This window comes from Pteronotus mesoamericanus, unplaced genomic scaffold (genome assembly GCF_021234165.1).
Source record: "Pteronotus mesoamericanus isolate MK-2021 breed Mesoamerican mustached bat unplaced genomic scaffold, CSHL_Meso_final contig_57, whole genome shotgun sequence".
In the NCBI taxonomy this organism is placed as follows: Eukaryota; Metazoa; Chordata; class Mammalia; order Chiroptera; family Mormoopidae; genus Pteronotus; species Pteronotus mesoamericanus.
Window position 1 is genome coordinate 1,379,987 of NW_026555203.1, and position 21,611 is coordinate 1,401,597.

General features: G+C 36.9%; 1 protein-coding gene across 1 annotated transcript in view; it reads right to left on the reverse strand.

The window, feature by feature from the left end:
- Positions 1-21,611, reverse strand: part of WDR44 (WD repeat domain 44) — a 78,253-nt gene that overhangs the window by 8,185 nt on the left and 48,457 nt on the right. Inside the window, exons 10-14 of the mRNA XM_054580330.1 lie at positions 20,814-20,965; positions 18,370-18,508; positions 16,449-16,513; positions 6,513-6,626; positions 2,697-2,819 (exon numbers count right to left, since the gene is read on the reverse strand). Of these exons, the coding sequence (XP_054436305.1) occupies positions 2,697-2,819; positions 6,513-6,626; positions 16,449-16,513; positions 18,370-18,508; positions 20,814-20,965 (593 nt within the window). The remainder of the gene's footprint in view (positions 1-2,696; positions 2,820-6,512; positions 6,627-16,448; positions 16,514-18,369; positions 18,509-20,813; positions 20,966-21,611) is intronic.

The following is a 21,611-nucleotide window of genomic DNA, read 5'->3' on the forward strand; positions in this document are numbered from 1 at the left end:
ACACTGTGATTTTATCATATCCTTCAACTTCTCCCAAAGTACGGATGTAAACAGATAATATGCTGAAATGTGTAGTATGTAGAAGTGTTCTGTGATCAAATACAGTGAGTTTGAAAAACTCTGTGTTACAGAAAATGAATCAAGATTCTCAGTTCCAAATGGGGGATTAAGTAGTTGCCATTTTCCAGCTTATTTAACCATGGATTTTTTGTGTGTGTGTGTGGAGAGTTGGTAGGAGGTCAGGGTAGGCACATCTGGCAGGGCTAGTACCTTGGAGGAACATGCTTTGGGAAAAAAACCATCCTATAATGATACGTTTGCCCATGGCCTTTTCTGGGACACGTGTTAATAGCTGGGACAAAAAAGTAATGCCAGGTAGCTCATAGAACCAGTCAATTTTTGGCACTCTGACACCCTGTCAGCAGAGGATCGCTTCACCAATCAAAGTTTCAATCAAATTCTCAATTTCATACCAGGGGTTCTCATCCAGGGGCAACTTGGTTCCATAGAGAACAGCTAGCAATGTCTGAAGACATTTTTGATGGTCACAACTGTGGGGTGGGGCGCTACTGACATCTAAGTAAGTCCAGGAATGCTGCTATACATCCTACAATGCACAAGATAGCCTTTCCCGCCCTCTAAAACAAAGAATTATCCAGCCAAAAATGTCAACGGTGCCAAGGTTGAAAAACCATGCTCTAAAATAAAACTAGGCATACCAGTAAGCTGGCTTAATTTTTGGTAACATAAGAATTAATGATAAAATAATTGGGATGCCAAAACTAGAAACAGATTCTCTGCTCAAGATTATTCTTCCTACCCATCTCTGAAACCTGTCAAGAATAATCTATACAGAATGGGTATTTTTATGGCTATAGTATAGGAGGCTTGACTCAATGTCTACCAGCAGAAAAGCTGAACAAGGAAAAGGAATTCACCTTGGCTTTACAAATCAGAATTTTATTTACATACATACACACGTGTGTATACATGTGCATCTCCACTTCGCTACTTCTTTTACAACTCTGCTATCTTCCTTCTAGATAACATTTAATAGTCACGTTTCATAAGAAAATGTCAACATCACTCCATTCTCCCCTAGAGCCTCTTAAAAAATCTCTAGGTCAGCAGAACTTTTAGAATTAGGGCTTTTTGGTTTCCAAAATAAAACCAAAAAATACAGAAAAATTATCGGCTAAACAGAAACCTTAATAACAATGTACTATATAGATACATCTAATACTTCTCTCTTTCCACTGACACGTCAAGTTAAAACAGAAGCACAGGAAAGGATTTCGTTCACAGCTGCTGACAGGGGTAAATCCACCCCTCTATTGTGATCTTGGTTGACAGGTGGGGGTGTTATTCAGAAAGGCTTGATGGTTAAAACTGATAAGGTATTCACATACATTAAACATTTTTAATTTTCAAAAGTTCTTAGCCAAATTTTTTAAGGGTTCAGTATTATTACTGCTTGTGTTATAAGCTTGCCTGGGGAAGGAAATTATATTGAGAAAAACAAAAAAAAAGTCACTCGTCTCTCTTAATTTTGGGGAAAAAGAGGACAAAATGTGAATATAACGGAAACACTGCATTAAAAGGACACTGAGCATTAAACTTATAGAGATGAGGATGTGATTGGAGATATAATCATACATCAGTGCAGGGGAGGGAAAGTAATAATACATCAACCTGAGTCAGCTTAAGCTCTCCACTTATTTCAACCTAGCTAGTGAAGTAGAAACAACATGTGACCCCTTTGCTTATATAGTTGCAAAAGATTAAAATTAATTTAGCCTTAGGCATTTGATGGCTCTATCCTATATGGGCAGAAGACAGGTCTGCAATTCCATGGTAGTAGACTTTTCTCCTTTAGTTGAAATCTTGTGAAATACTTTTTTCCAGAGGAAAGATACTAAAGGATTTTCTACACTGAAAATAATGCCAATTAAACTACTACTACAACCCCCACAAGACTGGCTAATACGCTATTTGATTGATCAGTCAAGCAGACTGACCAATACACTATTTATGGAAGTGTAAATCAGTGTACCTGTTTCAGGAAACTATGATGTATCTGATAAGCTAAAATATACAATTCTCTTTTTCTCTCTCAAAAAACAAAAGTAAATAAAGTGATCTCAATGGTTCTAGATATTAAACAGGAATTCAGTATTATCTTGTAACAAATTTTGGACTTTGCCTTTTTTCAACCCTTTTCTCTTTGTCTCTTCCCTTCCCAGCCTTCCCACAACTATTCCTGCTTCTATGCTTCCCTTTCTCATTTATCGACTTGTTCTCTTCTTTTCTTCCACCATTTCTAATGTCTCTCATCTTAAATAGGATACTTTATTTATACCCTGCAGGTCTTACTAAAGATTTAGAATGACTTTTCATTGTTATATTTAGAACATAACATTTCCAGTTCTTCTAATGCAGATTAACAGAATATTTATTTCCTATTTCATTTTTTAAAGCAAAATCAAAGTCTAAATTAAGTTATTCTTAACTATGTAGCTGTTAATTTTTTTTAGAAAAATAAAGTTTTTATTCACTCTCCAAGACAGGAGAGGGGCATGGTGTGGAGAGAGACACCAGCCAATTTTTTTTTTCTGTAATCCAACTACCCTCCAGAGAAACCTGGTTCCCTCACAATCCTTGGAGTATAACAAAAAAATGTATAAACAATTACTTACTCTTGGATGAAAAGCTATGGCAGTGACAAAATCTATGTGCTGAAAACAGCAAAGGCATTCTCTTCTGGAAATATGCCATAATCTGACTGTTTTATCCATCGAAGAAGAAAGCAGAAAGTAGTTCTATGGAAAAATTGTCATTGATTATTTTACCACCATTAAAAAAAAGCAAACTACACAGCATCAGAAAGAACAGAAGATTGTATCAAATTCACTTGGAAGATCCCATTTTTTCCAAAACAGTTAAATACCATTATTTCTTAGATTCTATGAATGTTTCACATTATCTATTCTGGAATTATATTGGAATTCGGCTATGAATCTAAGGCAGATATTCATTTGATTGTCACTTCAGTTATTTTTACATTAACAACTCAGATGAATTTAAACTCACATGGAGTCTGTCACGTAAAATGCCTTCAAAAAGATTATCCTATAATACAGTATGGAAATGAAGTTATTGTGCACCTGTCACACTGTAGGCAAGATAATTACAGAACAGAAATTGTCAAATCTACGAGCAAAATAGAACCAGAGGCATGGAAACAAAGAACAGACTGACAGTGCCCAGAGGGGCAGGGATAAAGGTGGAAAGAAGGGGAAGGGACTAGTCAAGGAACATGTCTGAGTGACCCGTGGCCATGGGCAGCAGGGTGGGCACTGACTGTGGGAGTTGCAGGTGGGTGGGGCAGTGGAGAGCAATGGGGGCAAAATTGGGACAACGGTAATAGAACAACAATAAAATATTCAATTAAGAAAGTAAAAAAAATTGTCAAATCTCTCAGAATAGATCACAGAATTTTGAAAGCTAGAAAAGGGTAGTATAATGTGATCTCACCTATAAGTGGAACCTAATCAACAAAACAAACAAGCAAGGAAAATATAACCAGAGACATTGAAAGGAAAAAGAAACCAACAGAAATGAGAGGGAAGAAGGGAGGGGGTAATGGGAAAAGGAAGGGGAAGGGTCAAATCAAGGAACCTGTATAAAGGACCCATGGACAAAGCCAAAGTGCGGAAGGATTGAGGGAGGGAGGTGGGGGTGGGTGGGGCAGGGGAAAGTGGGGGCAGGTAAATGGAGAAAAATGTATCTGAACAATAAAAAAAATAAAAATAAAAAAAGGGTAGTATAACTGATTTAGGCATTGTGATGGATGATCACCCAGGAACCAAACATCTATTAGTCAAACGCTTCCAGCTGCCCTGGCAGGTATGGCTCAGCTGACTGGAGCATTGTCACAGGCTTGGAAAGGGCTAGGGTTCAATCTCTGGTCGGGAATCTTATGAGAGGCAACCAATTGATCTCTCCCCCCTCCCCCTTCATCTCTTTAACAAGCAGTGAAAAAATGTCCTCAGGTGAGGATAAAAAAAGAGCTTCCAGCTGGCAGAAGCTCTTTATTTCTAAACACAATCGATTTAAGGGGAGAACTATGAGTTACACTGAGTGTGAAAACCCAAATGAGACCATATTATTCTTTGGTATGCATAAAAATGCTAAACAAATGGAAGTACTGACATTTAATGAGTACTTACAATGTGCTAAACATTGTTCTTAGCACATTACGAGGCAGGTGTATTATTATTCTCCTTTTTACAAAAGAGAACACTGAGGCAAAGAGGTTAAATAATTGGTTTAAGACTACACAGCTTGCCAGTGGCAGAACGGGCAGTCGGCTCTAGGTATAGGCTCTAGCCACCACACTCTTCTGCAGAGTGCTTCAGTAGAAGACGTGATGGAAAACAACCAGACGCTTTGTCATTTACTTACAGCAATGAAAGAATCTTACATCTTTAAACGTAGAAAGACTAAGCAGAAATATTGATTTGGATATGTAACTGTATTGATAAATATATGCTCTTTGGGTTAGCTTATAAGGCACCCATTTTATAAGGCACAGAATTTTGAAAGATTTAAAATAATTTTAAAACATCTAATAACAATTATTTTTATTTTCAAGATCTACTGAGTTCCAGACAAGTTTGAAGAGTATGTGCAGTTTACTTTGTATTTCCTCTTAATAACAACTATATAAAAAACTAAATCTATGGTCTGTTGTTCCTTAAAATAACTTTATTCAATTCTTACAATAGTCCATTGTTTGAAGTATATGAAGAAAATATGAAGACATGCCTAGAAGTGAAGATGCTTAAGACATGTGAAGATTTGTCCTAATATACCAAGAGATTCCTGTTCAATAAATACTTATTGAATTAGTAAAATTAAATAATTTTATTAAACTGAGCATAATCTTGGGAGTGAAAGAAATTAGATTCAAATCTAAGTTCTAACCATAACTAGTTTTGTGATCTTGGACAGGCCAGAGGCTCTGTCTTCTAATCTACAAAATGAAGTATCATCTACCTCACAGGGTTATTATTGTAAGAATTAATGAGGTAATTCTTGTTATCTGGTACAAAATAAGTCTTCAACCAAAAGAAAACCCACCATAAACACCAATTGTGCTAGATACTGAAGAGAAACAACAGCAAAATAAGATCTGGTCCCTATTGTCAAGGGGCTTAGAATCTTGCTGCAAGCAAGACTCTGAAATGCACATAGGTAGTTAAGTAAAAAATGAAAGTTTAATCCTTATGTATGCATAACCTCTTGGTTCTGTTGCTCTGGAGAACTCTGCCTGATACAGTGGTCAGTGGAGAACTAATGCCTTCCACTTAGTGTGACATTTCAGAAAAAATATTGGTTTGCTTTAACAAAGTAAAATTAGTGCAAGGTTCCCAATTATGTACTTTGCACTCATTGCTCCAAATGATCATGATTATCAGATTAAAGATTAGATTTCCATCTTTCGACAACTCAGTCAGACTTCACACAGGGTGGAGAAGGGTACAAAGACACAATTCGGGCTCAGTTTAAAGCCAGACTCTAAGGTGAGGCCCAAGTTTCTTCCAGGAGGTTAGAGAAAGACGTGACTGATGGGTTATGAAATCCATCTAGACAGCTAAATAAGTATGACAAGAGCAGCAATTCATAAATGGAGTGATTCAAAGCTGAAGCTCAGAGAAATCCTGATTTGCCAATTCATACAAGTGATATCTTTGTGGCACATGAGGTTCTCCTGACATAGTTAAGACATATGGGCATCACCAGTATCCATCATAGTATTTTTTTAACTCAGTTGGTTGACTTTTCTCAATTTAAAGCTTTTAAATATTACTCCTACAACCACTAATTCTTAATATATTTTAGCTTCTGATTACTGACAAATTTCAATACAAAGAAAGTATAAGGTATTATGCAAAAATTCAAAACCTGCTTCCTGCTTTAAAGACTTGAATTGAAATTTAAAATATCTCTAAATTTTCACCAACTTGTGAAAATATTTGATCAGTGGCAAAACAGACTCTCTACTTCTGAAATAATTTTGTTCTAAGGGGAAAAATCATAAAATTAAGGTTTATCAGTGATTCACAGAATATAAGTGTTAAACCTAAATTTGTAATTTCACAAATGTAGCAGATTAGCCCCAAAGCAGTCTTGATTTGGGAAGATCAGGCTTCACCTCTGTAGATGAAGTCATATCCATTTTGCTGAGGGTACTTTGCAAAATTATAAAAGATGTAAAAGGTATAGTATATAAACAGATCCACATAGACGCTGTTAAGTAATATAAACATTTTCTTATGAGCGTAATGTAACATCTCTGTTAACTTTGATTAATTTGCACATAATGCACACAAAGTATATATGAACATTCAAACACTCAGCAGAGTGACAATCATACAAATAAAAAATGTTTTTATCCTAAAGTCATAGTTACATAGAATTAATACACAATCCAAATAAAACTTCCCTACTTTTGACCATGAAAGATCAAGGAGATCAGCAGTATGTCCTTTATATTTGCAAAATGGCCGTTGTCGAAATGGTGCATTTTTATCATCAGGGTCTTCATCAGCTCCACTGCATACCTATTTGGACAATCACAAATGTTAAAACAGGCTAAACAAAGGCTTTATACACTTCCCACCCCATATATCCGCTCATCATTTTGTATGGTGCTTGAATGAAATCTTGATCCACCAAAAGCAAACTCCCCTTTATGCTGCATTTGCTATTATTACCTCCTTGACCTAATCAATAACAAACCAAGATAATCAACTGAAGACATTGTGCTATCACAGTCTTTCCCCTCCCTAAGAGAGCCAGCACCAAAGGGTGATGATGACGGGTCTAAGCCAATCAAGACAAGCTCATTCCCTTTCTCGGTGATGACTGGCTTAGGTATGGGCACATGGTACAATTTTGAGCTATTAGACGTGAGAGAAAGTTTATTGTGGGGGGCTCTAAAAGGATTTCCTCATTCTTAAAAAGGGCATACAAAAAGGGACCTTCCTCTTTCCTGCCTCTGAACATTGTTATCTGCATGTGACACCTAAGAGTGTGGCAACCATCGAAGGAACCATGAGGGAAACCAACCCAGGAGAACAACAGATCAAGAATAGCAAAGCAGGAAGATGGCAGGACCCTGTGTCCCTGACGATACTACAGAGCTTTTGAATTAGCCACCCCTGGAACCGCCTTACCTCCAGACTTGCTTCCTCATTGCTTAAGGCATTTTCAGTTGGAATTCTGTTATTGGAAGTCAAAAGCATCCTGACAGAGGTAGGTGAAAAATAATGCCATTCTTTTGTGCCATGCATTTAGTTTACAACATGCTTCTGTAGTCATTATCTCAATGAATCCTAACAACTCTGAGAGGTAGGTATTAACATTATGAAGATATAGAGATTAAGAAAAAAAATCAAGGCTCAGAGAGGTTAAAATAACATATTTAAGGTCACATAGCCACCTGCAAACAGCAGAACCAAAGCAGAAATACAAGCCATTCAACTTCAAGTTCGGAGACTGTTCCTGAAATGTTTTAGAGGATGTTAGCATGAGCAAAAATATGGAGTGTTAGTTAAGCCTTAGGGGTTGGTAGGATGATGAGGCCTGAGAACACATATGTGGATTAAGGTAAAAAGGTACTTTGAGACCGGATCATAGAGTCTCGAACTTGTGGCTTAAAAGTTTAAACATTCTAATGCAATGGAGAGTTGACACAAGTTTCTGAAAACAAAAAATAATATAACTTGACTGGTGCTCTAGAAAGAGAATGCTGGGCAATGGTGTAAAAGATCATTTGGAGAGTGAGAGAATGGAGGCAAGAAGAGTGGTCAGTAAGTTTAAGTAAGAATAGTAAGGATTTAAACCAAAACAGTGGGCATGGGGATAGATTAAAAACTGCCAATTCTATTTGTCTAGAATTTTACAGTTAATAAAAATATCTTCACATCCTCTGTGGAGATAGACCAGCCACGCATATGCCCTGACATTTTGCCAAGCTCTACTAATCCTAGATGACTACAGCTACTGCCCTTAATTTTGCTGCCAGTCCCAGGGGCACTGCTAGAACATGTAAAACAAAGCAGGCTTGTCCCACTGCATCAAATTCAACCTTTTCTTTAATAATCATTTACATTTAATTAACTCCTTAACATATTTCCTCTAGCGGTGATTCCAGATCTCTTCCTCCTTAAACATCCATTTTCTTCTCCTTATACTCTACCTTAAAAAAAGTACTTAATGTTTTCCTGATTATAAAATAATACATGCTCAGTGTAGACAATTTAAAAAAATCCTAGAAAGTAGGAAAATTCAAATTAAAACCACCCATAATCTGTTAACATTTTGATCTTCATCTTCCTTTTTTAAAAACATAATTGAGATCATATTCTATACATGATTCAGTACCTTCCTTTTTATCAAATCGTGAGTGTTTTCTGTATTCCACTCTTCGAAAACGCTTACTAGCTGCATATGAATGCAGCTTAATTCAATAATTCTCTAATCTGGTGGTCATCCAGGCATTTCCAATTTTTTCCTAATATAAATAACAAGCCAATGAACAATCTGGAACATGAATCTTCATCCCTATTTGATTTAAAAAAAAAATCCTAAGATAAGGGCTATTACCTGGTCAACTTGAGACTTTTATAGTATCTTCTGTTGTTTTAATAAAGGCAGGTAAGTTTATTTAAAATTTTTAAAGAAATACAGAAGTATAAAGAATAAAATAAAACTGAAAATCCTACCTCCTAGAGACAACTGCTAGTGATAATTTAGTGTGTTTCCTTTAAGTTTTTATCTATAAATATTTATAGGTATTTTAGTCAAAATTGGGATAATATTGTATCCAATTTTTCATTCTGCTTTTTTGACATTACACTTTATTTTGAATATATTTAATGCCATTAAATAGTCTTTGAAAACAATTTAAGAATAGAATAATCCTCTACTGAATGGACTATAACATAGATTTTATTTTCCAACTGTTAACAATTTAGCTTGGTCAGGTCTTGTGAGGACACTAAGATGAAAATCCTTTTACCTACATTTTCGGGCATATCCGATTACTTCTTTATATAGATTTTTAAAGGTAGAATTATTAAAAATAGAGTTACTAAATAAAATATATTTCATCTAATCTATATCTTTCTAAATAGATATCTATGTCTAGAGAGATATTTATATCTCTACATAAATATATGTTTACATACATAAATATATAAAACTTTATTATGAACATTTCAAACATACACAGAAACAGGGAGAATACAGTAAATAGCATAATGAACCTCACACATCCATTGCCTGCTTTGACAATCATCATTTTACTCATTTTATCAATCCTCCCACTTCAATGTATTTGCTTACTTTTGCTGGAGCATGTAAAGCAAGACCCGAATACCACTGACTTTTATCAGTAAGTACTCTCTCTCTCTCTCTCTCTCTCTCTCTCTCTCTATATATATATATATATATATCTAGCTAAAAAGCCCTCTTTTAAACATAACTACAATGCCATTACCACACCTAAAGAATACAATCTGTATCATCTAATATCTAATCCATATTCAAATACCCTGATTACTTAAAAATGTCATTTTAAAGTTGGACTGCTATGAAAACTTGTAAGCCTTCTGATATTTATGAACACTTACCAGACATTGTATTAGTTACTTGAGATACCAAAATAAATGACATTCCTTGTCTTATGACCTATTCTCAATATTTAAAATCCAGAGTGAGCTTTTTTAACATGTCAGATTTATGTCATTCTCTGTTCAAAAACCCTCCATTAGCTTCCACCTTTCTCAAAACAGCAGCCAAAGTCCTTGCAATGGCCCATACGCTATGACTGCCCCATCCACATCTTTGTGACTTCATTTTCTGTTACTCTCCCCCTCCCTCACTGGCTCCAGCTACCCAAACCTCAATGCTGTCTCTTCAACACAACAGAACTCCTGCCTTACAGTAGTTTCACTTGCTGTTCACTCCACCTGGAATGTTCTCCTACAGAGATAACCATATGACCACTTCCTCACTTCCTTCAGATTTTGCTCAAATGACCACTTTATCTGCTTTCTTTTCCTCATAAAATTCATCACCTTCAAATATATTAGAATATTTACTTATTTCTCTGTCTTCCACCACTAGAATTTAAACTTCAAAACAACAGATATTGGTGTATCTTTTGTTTACTATTATATGCCCGATTCCTAGAGCAGTGATTAATTCATAGTTACTCAAATACAGGCACTCAATACATACTTGTGGACTAAATGAAGACATAGTGCCAGACCTTAAGATGTCAACTCGCGGAGCATACTGGTTAAGAGCATAAGCTCTAGACACAGATCAGAGCTGGGTTCTAAATCTGACGCTGTATCTATCAACTGTGTGAAACTGGTGAGTTACTTAATATTTCCTAAGCTTTCTATTCATCATCTAAAAAACAGAGTTCTTAATAGTATTTCACAACAGTATCAGGACTGTTGTAAGTTTACATGAGATAAGACATAAAATGCACTTAGCAAAGTACATGGCGCAAAGGACGGACACATAAAATGTTAGCTGTTGTTACATAAATTGATATAGTTTAATAAGTGCATTTTAACAGAAATATGGGCAATGTCCCACGGGAACAATGAGGGAGCCTCTGGGTAATTACGCATGAAGTGAAACAACGAATGCTTCCGGGTGGAGACCGGAGTCTGAAACGAATTTATCAGGTAAAGGGGAATAGCATATGTAAATATATGGAATCCACAAAAAGGCAACAATGAATAATCGAGTGGCTCAGAACATAAGGTTTGTGAGAGGGAAGGGTGGAAAATAAAATAAGCTGAGGTCGGACTGATCTGTAAAAAGACTGAGTCAAGCCAAGGATTTTGGCCTTGATTCTAGAGGAAAAAAAGAGAGCCAAAAGGAGTGATTAAACAGGAGTAACATGATCAGATTTGTTTTACAGGAAAGTAATTCTGCTGGCATTGTGGATGAAAGACTGGAATCTGGGAAAGAGCTCTAATGGTCCAGGTAAGAGATAAAGCCAGGATTACAGCTGTGGGGATGAAAGGAATGGCCAGATTCCAAAGACATTTGGGCGGGATGTCATGAAACACTGAAGGGAGGGAAGAGAGTAAAAAGTGATCACAGTTTCTAACTCGGGAGATGGTATTATTAAACAATGAACTGACGTACACTGTCAAAGGAGTGGTTTTCTTAGGAAAATTCTATGTATTTTACTTAATTCTGTTTTGGACATATACTAATATTGTTGATGTCTGTCTCCCCCCATGTGGATAGGTTCTTGGCATGGATTGTCCACTGCATCTTTCTATTTCCAGTGCCTAAACCAAGTCTAAACCAACGCATATTTTAAATAAAATGTTGCATATGTAGAATTTCACAAAAATTACTTCTCATTCCTTTACAGTTAACTCCCTTCTCCAAGCTTTTGATTCTATTGATCTTGAAAGGGATCAGAATGTCACCCCCAAATATGCCTCTTTGCGTAAGAATTATTTTGAGCTGAAGAAAACTTAGAAGAAACAGACACTAGAAAGTCTCTACCCTTCTCCTTTCTACCTGAAAGCAGAGCATAAAATTCCCTCTGTGAAGGTGTCTTCCCCTCACCCTCTCCTTTACCAGAAAGGGGAGAATGAATCTTATCTCTGGAGATAACTCCCAGGACTCTACTAAATAACCCTTATCTTACATTATTTTCAAGTAATATATTTACCTTTCCACAACTTACCACCGCTAAGAGCCCAAACCCCTTTCTTTGTCTTTTCCATCTCCACAGACTTATTGCTCTTTTTTAAAATGATATTAAGCCCCTGGGTTTAGCTGTTTCTTTGCGTGTGCCTTATTTTTCTTTTTTAAAAAAGATTTGATTCATTGATTTTTAGAGAGAAGGGAAGGAAGGGAGAAAGAGAGGGAGAGAAACATCAATGTGTGGTTGCCTCTTGCACACCCCCTACTGAGGACCTGGCCTGCAACCCGGCCATGTGCCCTGACTAGGAATTGAACCAGCGACCCTTTGGTTCACAGGCCGGCACTCAGTCCACTGAGCCACACCAGCCAGGGTGCTCTATTTTTCTATGAAAGCCTCCACATGCGTATCATTTCTCCCCATTTAAAAATTTATTTATTGAGAAAGAGAGAGAGAGGCAGAGACAGAGACAGAGACAGACACTGATTTGTTGTTCCACTTATTTATGTATTCATTGATTGATTCTTGTATGTGCCTAAACTGGGGATCAAACAGACAACCTTGGGATATTGGGACAATGCTCTAATCAACTGAGCAACCTGGCTAGGGTTCCTTTCTCCTGGTAATGCCCTTTGTCAGGTTATTTTGTAGACCCCCAGCTGCAGAAACTACGAGGGTGGAGGAATTTTTTTCCTCCCCTACAATCTATTCTTAAAAGTTCTAAGCACCAGTTAAATACTATAATACCCATACTGATGTTCCACTAATCAAGCCCACCAAACATAGATTTACCGAAGAAAAGCATTTATTTTAGGTAAATCGCATATTTAAAACTTCTAGTGTCAAGAAGAAACTTTACAAGTCTCTAGCATAATGGAGCAAAGTATGTATGTCTGTCTGCTTTTCTGCCTTATGTTTACCGAGCTATTTTTGGAAATCAACAACAACAACAACAACAAAGAGCAAAACAGCCAGAATTTTAAGCTTGGCATGACCAGTGAGTGGGTGACCGATCTGGTGTGCGTCATGCTGTAGGCCTCACTGTGCAACAACTTTACACGGATGCTAAGAAGACGAGAGCGAGAATGCAGTTCAAAACAGATATAACATATCAGTATCATGAGAAAAAAGAAAAAAAAAAAGAACACACACACACACACCAGGAAAATAAACTTCATTGTGCTTATTGTACTTCACTGCAGCTAGCACTAGGTTCAAAGATAACAACTGATACTGAACTCCAAAGGCATATGAAATAGAATAGAGGCTTCTTTTAACTGTCCCAATAGAATGACATAAGTAAAAGAAACCCCAGACAATCTTTTCCTGAAAACAACAGATAGAAAGTGATACTCAATTATTCCAGGGAAAAAAAAAACAACAACAAAAACCTCAGTATTCCAGAGGGTCACTACATTTTGTGTCAAATAACTACTATGCTCTTCATTTAAAAGGCTTTGTACTCGAACAAACTGGGAATTCTGTAGGGTTTTGGGGGGGCATGGATGGAAGTAATTAAAAATCTGTAAGTATGATTGTTAAAATAAGCATAACAAGATGGTACAAATAATCCCTGTTTCTAATAGCAACCCATGCCTGGAAACTTTATGGTGAATTAAACTAATAACAGCAAATGCTTTCCCCTAAAGCAAAGAAGTTAAAAATTTCTCCATCTACTACTACATTAGTCAGTGAAGATTTTTCTGGAGGGAGTAGGCCTTGAAAAATGGGCAAGCTTGGAGTTGAAAGAAGGGAGATTGCAGGCATCCAGATAAGGGGAATAGGAATAAGGGCACAGAAGCAAGAATTCAACACTGATTCAAGCCTATCATATTTAGACATGGGGTTAGGTTGCAAGGATACGAAGATCTGTAAGAACAGTTCTTTGCCTTAAATCAGCCCAGAGCCCAGCCAGTGAGACACAACTGCCAAGAAAGACATGGTGATATCATTGTCAGAGTACATATGATGTATGGTTAGAAAACAAATGAGGAACAATTGTGCCTGCTTGATTCAGGGAAAATAAAGAGAGAGAGAGAACGTATTTGAGCTGAATCTTGAAGGATGAGTAGGGCTTTGCCCTGTGAGGAAAGGGGACAGGGAGGGCATTCCTGGCAAATGAAACATGGACATAGACATGAAAGTGAGTGTTTACGGTACAGACCTATATCCAGCAAAGCAAATAGGATGCGCAGGCACTAGGGAATTAGAACTCAGTCAAAAAGGTAAGATGAAGCAATGTCACGAAGGATCTTATTCTGCAGGCTACAAGCCGCCCATCCAAAGATTTTAAGCCACAAAATAGCAATGTCAGATCCGTATTTTGAAAAAAGAAATTGCTGGTGGCAGTGTAGAAAATGAACTGGGTAGAAACCAGAGGTAGAAAAACCGATTAGGAGGCTCCAGCAAACATTTAAATGAGTGTCATGGGTGTCAAGGGTCTAGATGATGTGAATGACAATGATAAGGGGGCAGATTCCATGGGCATTTGTAGGTAGAAGTAGAATGGATGAGAATTTGTAACTAATCTGGTGGGTAAGGGCAGAAAATTAATAGAGTGTTTCTGACTGAGTTAAAACAGTAACTTATGGATGTTGATGCTATTAAAAACGGTCCAAAAGAGAGAAGCAGGGTTGTGTATAGATAAAAATGTATCAGTGAATGACTATTAATATCTGTCCAGTTACTCAAGCCTGACACCTGGGAATCATTCTAGGCTATTCACTTACTAGCTAGTCAGTCACCAAGTCCTAGAGATCCCATTCCTTTCACTGCTCTGGAATTCAGTCCTCTTTATAGATTTTAGACCCACTGCTATCATAATCTATTATAATCGAAGTACTCATTTCTCTCCTGAATTGACAGCCTCGTAAGTGGTCTCCCCGTCTCTACACTGCAGTCCTCATCCAATTTTTTTTTTTAAATCTTCATCCGAGAACATTTTTTCTTGCTTTTAGAGAGGAAGGGAGAGACACATCGATCAACTGGCTACCTCCCGCACACGCCCAGACTGGGGATAGCATGTGCCTGGAGCACAGATTGAACCCCCAACCTAGGTATGTGCCCCGACTGGGAATCGAACCTGCAACCTTATCGTTACAAGACAAAGCTCCAAGCAACTGAGCCACTCCAGCCAGGGTCATGCAATCCATTCTTTACAGTGCTACCAGAATGCTCTTTCTAAAACAAAAGTCTACACATTCCAAGTAAGATCCTGATAAAAACCCCTCAAAGCACCTTCTCGCCCAGTAGCTTGTAGGATAAAGTTCAAATGTCTGGGTTTAACATAAAAGGCCATTTGAAACCCCAATCCTGACTACCTCTCCTACAACTCTCACCATGTACGCTTTGTTTCTGCCACATGGAATTTCTTGAAGCGCTTTTAACCAGCCATGCTCTTTCAGCCTCCATACCTTTGCACTTGCTACCTCCTCTGAAATGCCCCTTCCTTCCTTCTCTCATCTATTATAGTTGATAGCTATATCACCTAGCTCAAACAGCAAAGGCTCCAGGAAGCTTGTCCTGACACCCTGATTCACAAGGCTAACTCCTATACCTGTGCAATACCTTCCGTAACATATTACCATCCAATACTGTAACTGTGGTTGTCTCTTTCACTGGTCAGCAAAATCCCTGAGGCCATAGAATAAGTCTCTTTTGACTTTGCAGAATCTAGCAGTGTCTGGCACATGGACCAGGCACTCAGAAAACATTTGTTGAAGGAGTTGTTTTAGACCTATTAATTGATGTGCTTGAAGAACGTATAGGTGGAGAGACCCTATATATATTTTGTTATGTGAAAGGGTAGCATGCACAATAATATCTCATTCTTGTTTTAAAAACATAAAGCTACTGAAAGGGAATGAGAATTATGGAGCTAAAGCCAGTTCAGGACTAAAGGCAACAAGTGAGTAAGTCAGCTGAGAATGGCCAAGGACACAACCCTGAGAAAGAGCAACATTTAAGGGGGTGGAAGAGATAGCAGGGATATAGGAAGAGACCAAGAGAAAAACAGAACCCAGAACCATGGAAAGCTGAGAGTAGGGAAAAGTTTGTGTCAAATACACTAGAGCCAATGAAATCCTAGGGAAATACTGGTGAGCAGGTGGACATAGGTACTCTTTGTTTACATCACATTTGCCCAGATCAATACACAAGCACAGTGGACAGTTTAGAATATTACGTATTCCACTTTTTAGGTTTAAAGTTGGTTATATTTAATCCTCCAGCTCTGAGGTCAAACGAAAATCATTCAGTTATTTTAAACTACCTAAAACCGTGATAAAGCATTTGTTTAAACTAAGATAGAAAAATTAAAATATTTCAGTATCTTATTTCTTTCCTTAATTACCTCTTATTCAGGTATCCATTATTATTTCTTAAAAGTATTTAACATGGATTTGAGGGGAAGGGATTTTGTGTCATTTAAGTTTACATTCGTAGTTTGGTAGCTTGAGTAATATTCACTGTCCGACAACCTTAAAAAGTCACACGTTTTAAAATTTACTAATTCTAAAAGAAGAAACTCTTCTAACACAGCTTAATTTTAACTAAGTGCTTTCATGCAACTGAATGCCTCATAAATGATAAGGTACTTAAAAAAACCCAGAAGAAAGAAAACAATAAGGTACTTCATAGTAAGCAAATAAAATTATAGTATTTAACAATAGTAACTATGAAATAACAAACTTACCCCTGTATCTGTATCAGATTTTGATGAATTCAGGCTCTCCTGAGAGGGTGATGGCGACACGCGTCCTGAAAAACAACATGACTGTAAAAAGGAATGTACATACAGACGTACCTGTACATGTAGAAGTACACATACACACATCCAATCAGAAATAATGACACAGGAACGCCTAATTAATAGTCAAGAAAGTAACATCCTAGAAAAATACATGTGAAACATTAACTCTTAAGGCACCAAAATATTTGTTTTAATCATTTTTATATAGAATCTTTATAAAATGGCTTAACTATTTTCCCACTTAAAGTATTAGGTTGGCCAAAATTCCATTTAGTTTTTTCCGTAAAATAAAAGACACATTTTTCATTTTTACCAATAACTTTCTTGATTTGGATATTTTGAGTATGTTGGTTATCTCCCGCACGGTATAACGTTGGTTGTTCTCAATTAATGTCTTGACTGGGTTGCTATCAACTTCACCCAGTCCACCTGACCATGGAGTATGGTCCATCAAATCCCTAGCACGAAACTTCGCAAATGACTTCTGACACGTTCAGTCAGTCACAGCACCTTCTCCATACGCTGCACAAATCTTTTTTGTGTGTGTGTTTCAGTTGTGCTCTTACCTTTCTTGAAATAATAAAGCATAATATGCTGAAAATGTTGCTTATTTTCTTCCGTCTTCAATATTCTTCAACGGCTACACAAAAATTCACACATTTCGATAATTTTTTTTACATGCATGCTGATACGACAGCTGTCACAATACACTCTAACAAAATTGCAAAATTGTTTGAAATGAAGTTAAAGACAACTAAGTACTACTAGAGCCATCTTATGAAAAAAGCAAACGAACTTTTTGGCCAACTCAATACTGTTGCATTCTCATTATTCATAGTGAACACATTCTTGTCAATCATAACAAGTAGCAAGATGAGCAATTAAGGGTCAGTAAGGGTCTAGGCTGGGATAAGTCTCAAGGGCCACTCACAATAGCCTTTTTGCTCCATTCAGGGCATGAAAGAAATGTATAGTAAATACTGTTTACTATATTGTCAACTCATTATTATCTTCAATTATCTATTACAACATAATGGCATAACATAATGCAAGCAATACACACAGGGCTCCTAAATTATATACGGCTTTTCTTGCTAGTTTAGCGGATCTTCCTAGATTTCTGTGTTCCTCAAATTGCGGTTCTGACTATACTTGATACTCTTGCCCATAGCCGGCTTTTTTCTCCTTTCTCCCATCCCTTAACTTCTTGTTTTCAAGCTTTGGTTGATTGGAGATGGGCATGGGGTAGGGAGGGAGGTGTTTGTGGAGAAAATTTATTGCAGTTAAGTAGTTACAAGAAAAGGATCCCCAGAACTTAAAGCTCCTATTTACATAAATTCTATGACATACTCTTCCTGATAATTACCATGAAATATAATTATTTTTCGTAGTTGTAACAATTGTGTACATATGTCATGTTCTGAGGTTTCTTTTCCATTTAACCTTTTCCCACATATCCTTTGATGAACTGACAAATCATTTACTTTCCAGGCTATACTTCCTTAATCTTTCTTTATTTATTGGATGTATATGTTATTCTAAATCTTTTTCTAGATTAATCAGAATTTCATTTTAACCTGAAATAGAACTGAAGATTGCCAAAGGAAACCAAATAATTTAGTTCTCAATAGTTGATGAAATGAACTCTGCACTACACCTGAAAGTCCAAAGCTTTGTAGTAGCTTTTTCACTGAGTTTAGACGCTTACTGCTGCTGGCTTCTGTTTTCCTTTTAGGTTTGTGGCTGTTACAGAAGGTAGTGGCTGCTGCAAATGACTGCCAGGCAGGAGGGCATTACCACACCTACAATGTGAAAATGCCAGGTGTCTTTGGATTCTTAAAGGCCACAAATAAATGAAAAATACCTTCAGTATTGTATTTCATTCGCATATTGTTGAAATAGTCAAAAGCATTTTTTAAAGCCCAGATTCTCACTACATTGTCTTGTCCAGCTGAGGCAAGTAATCTGCCACAGTGAGAAAATTTCATTGTCCAAACAGCTCCCTATGAAAACAAAGGAAGGTTCAAAGTTATTACTTTAAAAATTGAGACATTTTGTCAAAATTTAAAAAAAAAAAATCATGCCAAATTACACATACTAAGATAACGCTCACATTACTAACACCACTTAAAGCCGACAGTCCAATGGTGGACCACCACCACAAAGAGGGACTTTTCAAAAAAAAAAAAAAAAAAAAAAAGGCGAGACAACACAGCTGCAGTTTGCGATAACCTAAACTAACAATTTCAAGACACCAAACCTTGTCTAGATATTAGTGGACATGGTAGTTCTGAGGTGGCTGGAAAACTTCAAAGCAAAGAGCCAATTTTAGTTTGGGATCTCAGTTTCCCAGCTGAACTTGGGAGTAGGATAGGAGGCAGCAGAGCCTTTAGTACAGCACCAACACCTCCTGACCAGGGCTGAGAGCAGAATATGACCCTCCTTAGCAGTGACCCTCTTAGTATTGGGCATTTGGAGAACTGTTGCAATGGTATGGTCTCCTGTTTTTCAACCAAACGTTTCGCAGTATATGGCTAGAATTCCCAAGTAGGTACTGAAAACAGTGGGGAAGTTGTGTGCGAGCGCGCGCGCTGTGGGGGAGGGTTAAAGAATGGGAACCCTCACCCTGACCTGGTGTGGCTCAGTGGGTTGGGCATTGTCCTGCAAACTGAAAGGTCGCTGACTCGATTCCCGGTCAGGGCACATGTCTGGCTTGGGGATCCCAGTTGGGGCGTGTACGAGAGGCAACTGATGGATGTTTCTCTCCCTCTCTTTCTCCCTCCCTTTCTTACTCTCCAAAACTAAATAAATAAAATCTCTTAAAAAAGAATGCGAACCCTTAAATTGAAAAGGCCGAATCCTACTACAACGAATATTGTTATAACTACTATTAAAACATACATCTACGTAGATGATAAACATTATCTAAGTTAGAGGCAATAGCTAATTTACTGGAATAATATTCATTTCTACAAAATTCAAGTATATTAGGAAATTTGTCATTTGGAGACTACTACAATGAGATTTTACTTGAAACTGGAAATAATGAAAGAGAGTCAACACAGTACAAGGAAACTAATCAAATGCCTTAAGGAAGTTACTGTAATCAATTCAAACATTTTATATCTAGATTATAAACACCAAATTCCAGTCTGGCTGCCATCTGATATATTTGTGGCTGCTTCCTTTTAGTTAGGCCAACTTTTAGATTTAAAATATAACTAGATAAATACATTCCCAGTATCATTTATCCGGTCCTGAGTTTGTTACTTCCTCCCCTGTATTCCCAGCATTTTCAGCGGCAATATAATTTGTGATATTATATCTACTTGGGTACATTTTAACTCTGATAGAGAACTTGTACCGCTACCTCTGTCCTTGTTTTAGCTGTCATTTTTACAAAATACGTTGAGCTTTTGAAATAGTTGTGTAAATAATTTAAAATATAATGGGGAACACTTTAAACAGTTTTTATGGTGCTCAGAAATATTTAATTTTTTCCATATAGATCTTGAATTTTTCTTATTAAATGTGTTGCTCTATATTTTATCTTCTATTTTCTGACTTTTTAAAAAGATTTTATTTATTTATTTTTAGAGGGAGGGGAAGGAGAAAGAGAGGGAGGGAAACATCAATGTGAGAAAGAAACATCAATTGGTTGCCTCTCCCATGACCCCCAACTGGGGACCTGGCCCACAACGCAGGCATGTGCCCTAATTGGGAATCAGACCGGTGACCTTTTGGTTTGTGGGATAATGCCCAACCCATGGAGCCACACCAGTCAGGGCACTTTAAACATTTTTCAAAGTGATAGATCACTCTCTAATTTAACTGTTTTAAAGTTTGGTCCTTTCACATAGCTTTCTTAATGACACAGGACTAGTGTTTACATAATTCAAAAATTCACCTCTTGAACAATTCAGAGAGACTCTGTATTACCTATTCATTTAATTGTATTAAGATCAATTTATTCTTCTTGAGTAAGGCAAGCAAAATTACATACATAAGAAGAGATTTGCTTTATAGAAGCCAAAGTATTTCTCTCAATGAAAACAGAATCAATACTGGCCTGACTGGTGTGGCTCAGTTGGTTGTCCTGCAAAGCAAAAGGCTGCTGGTTTGATTCCTGGTCAGGGCACACCCCTGGCCTGGGTTGTGGGTTTGGTTCCGGTTGGGGTGCAAATGAGAGGCAACGGATTGATGTTTCTCTCCCTCTCTTTCTCCCTCCCTTCCCTCACTCTAAAAATAAATAAATACAATATTTAAAAAGTATCAAAATCAATACTGAAAAATAAAAAGGTTGCTTACCATATGTTCACCACTAAGATCCTGCACCACTTTTATCTGATCAAAATCATAAGGTCCTTTGAAACCATGTGCTGCTTTGAATTTAACTGGTCTTGTGTATGGCATTCCTTCATCATCACTTGATGAAGGATCATCTTGATCAGTATGAAACACTAAATAGAAATGCAACAGAGATCATTACTAGCTAATGTAGATATAACAACTATCATATTTTTATATTCACTGTTTATCAAGAAAAATCATTACATGGAGAAGCAAAATCTGTCTATTACTAAATAGCATATTGACTTAAGAGTTGGAGCCAAGTGCCAGGCCTGGGTCCAAATTCAGCTTTGTCTCATTTACTATCCATGTGACCATAGGCAAGGTATCTGACCTTTCTGTGCTTCAGTGATCTCATCTATAAAATGGGGATAACAGTGGTACTTACCTTAAAGGGTTTTTATGAGGATTAAATCACACCAATGAAAGTGCTTAGAACAGTGTCTAACACAGAATATTATGTGTCTATTTAATAAAACAAATGAGTACAATTATGACAAGGGCATAGGAAGTTAAGATCTGTGCAAAATTAGAAAATTTACCTAATTTTGAAAATATTCATAAAAACCAAATAACCTAACTAATTTACAACTAATTATTGAACACTCAGCTCTTCTAGGTTGCCAGGGTCACAATGTAAAAATTTATGTTTAAGATATGTAAGTTCAATTTTCTTCCCACTTATAAAATTAAATGATAGAGTAACATAATTTACTGAAATGCTAAGATGTCTATAAAGGTTTATTACTTTTGATA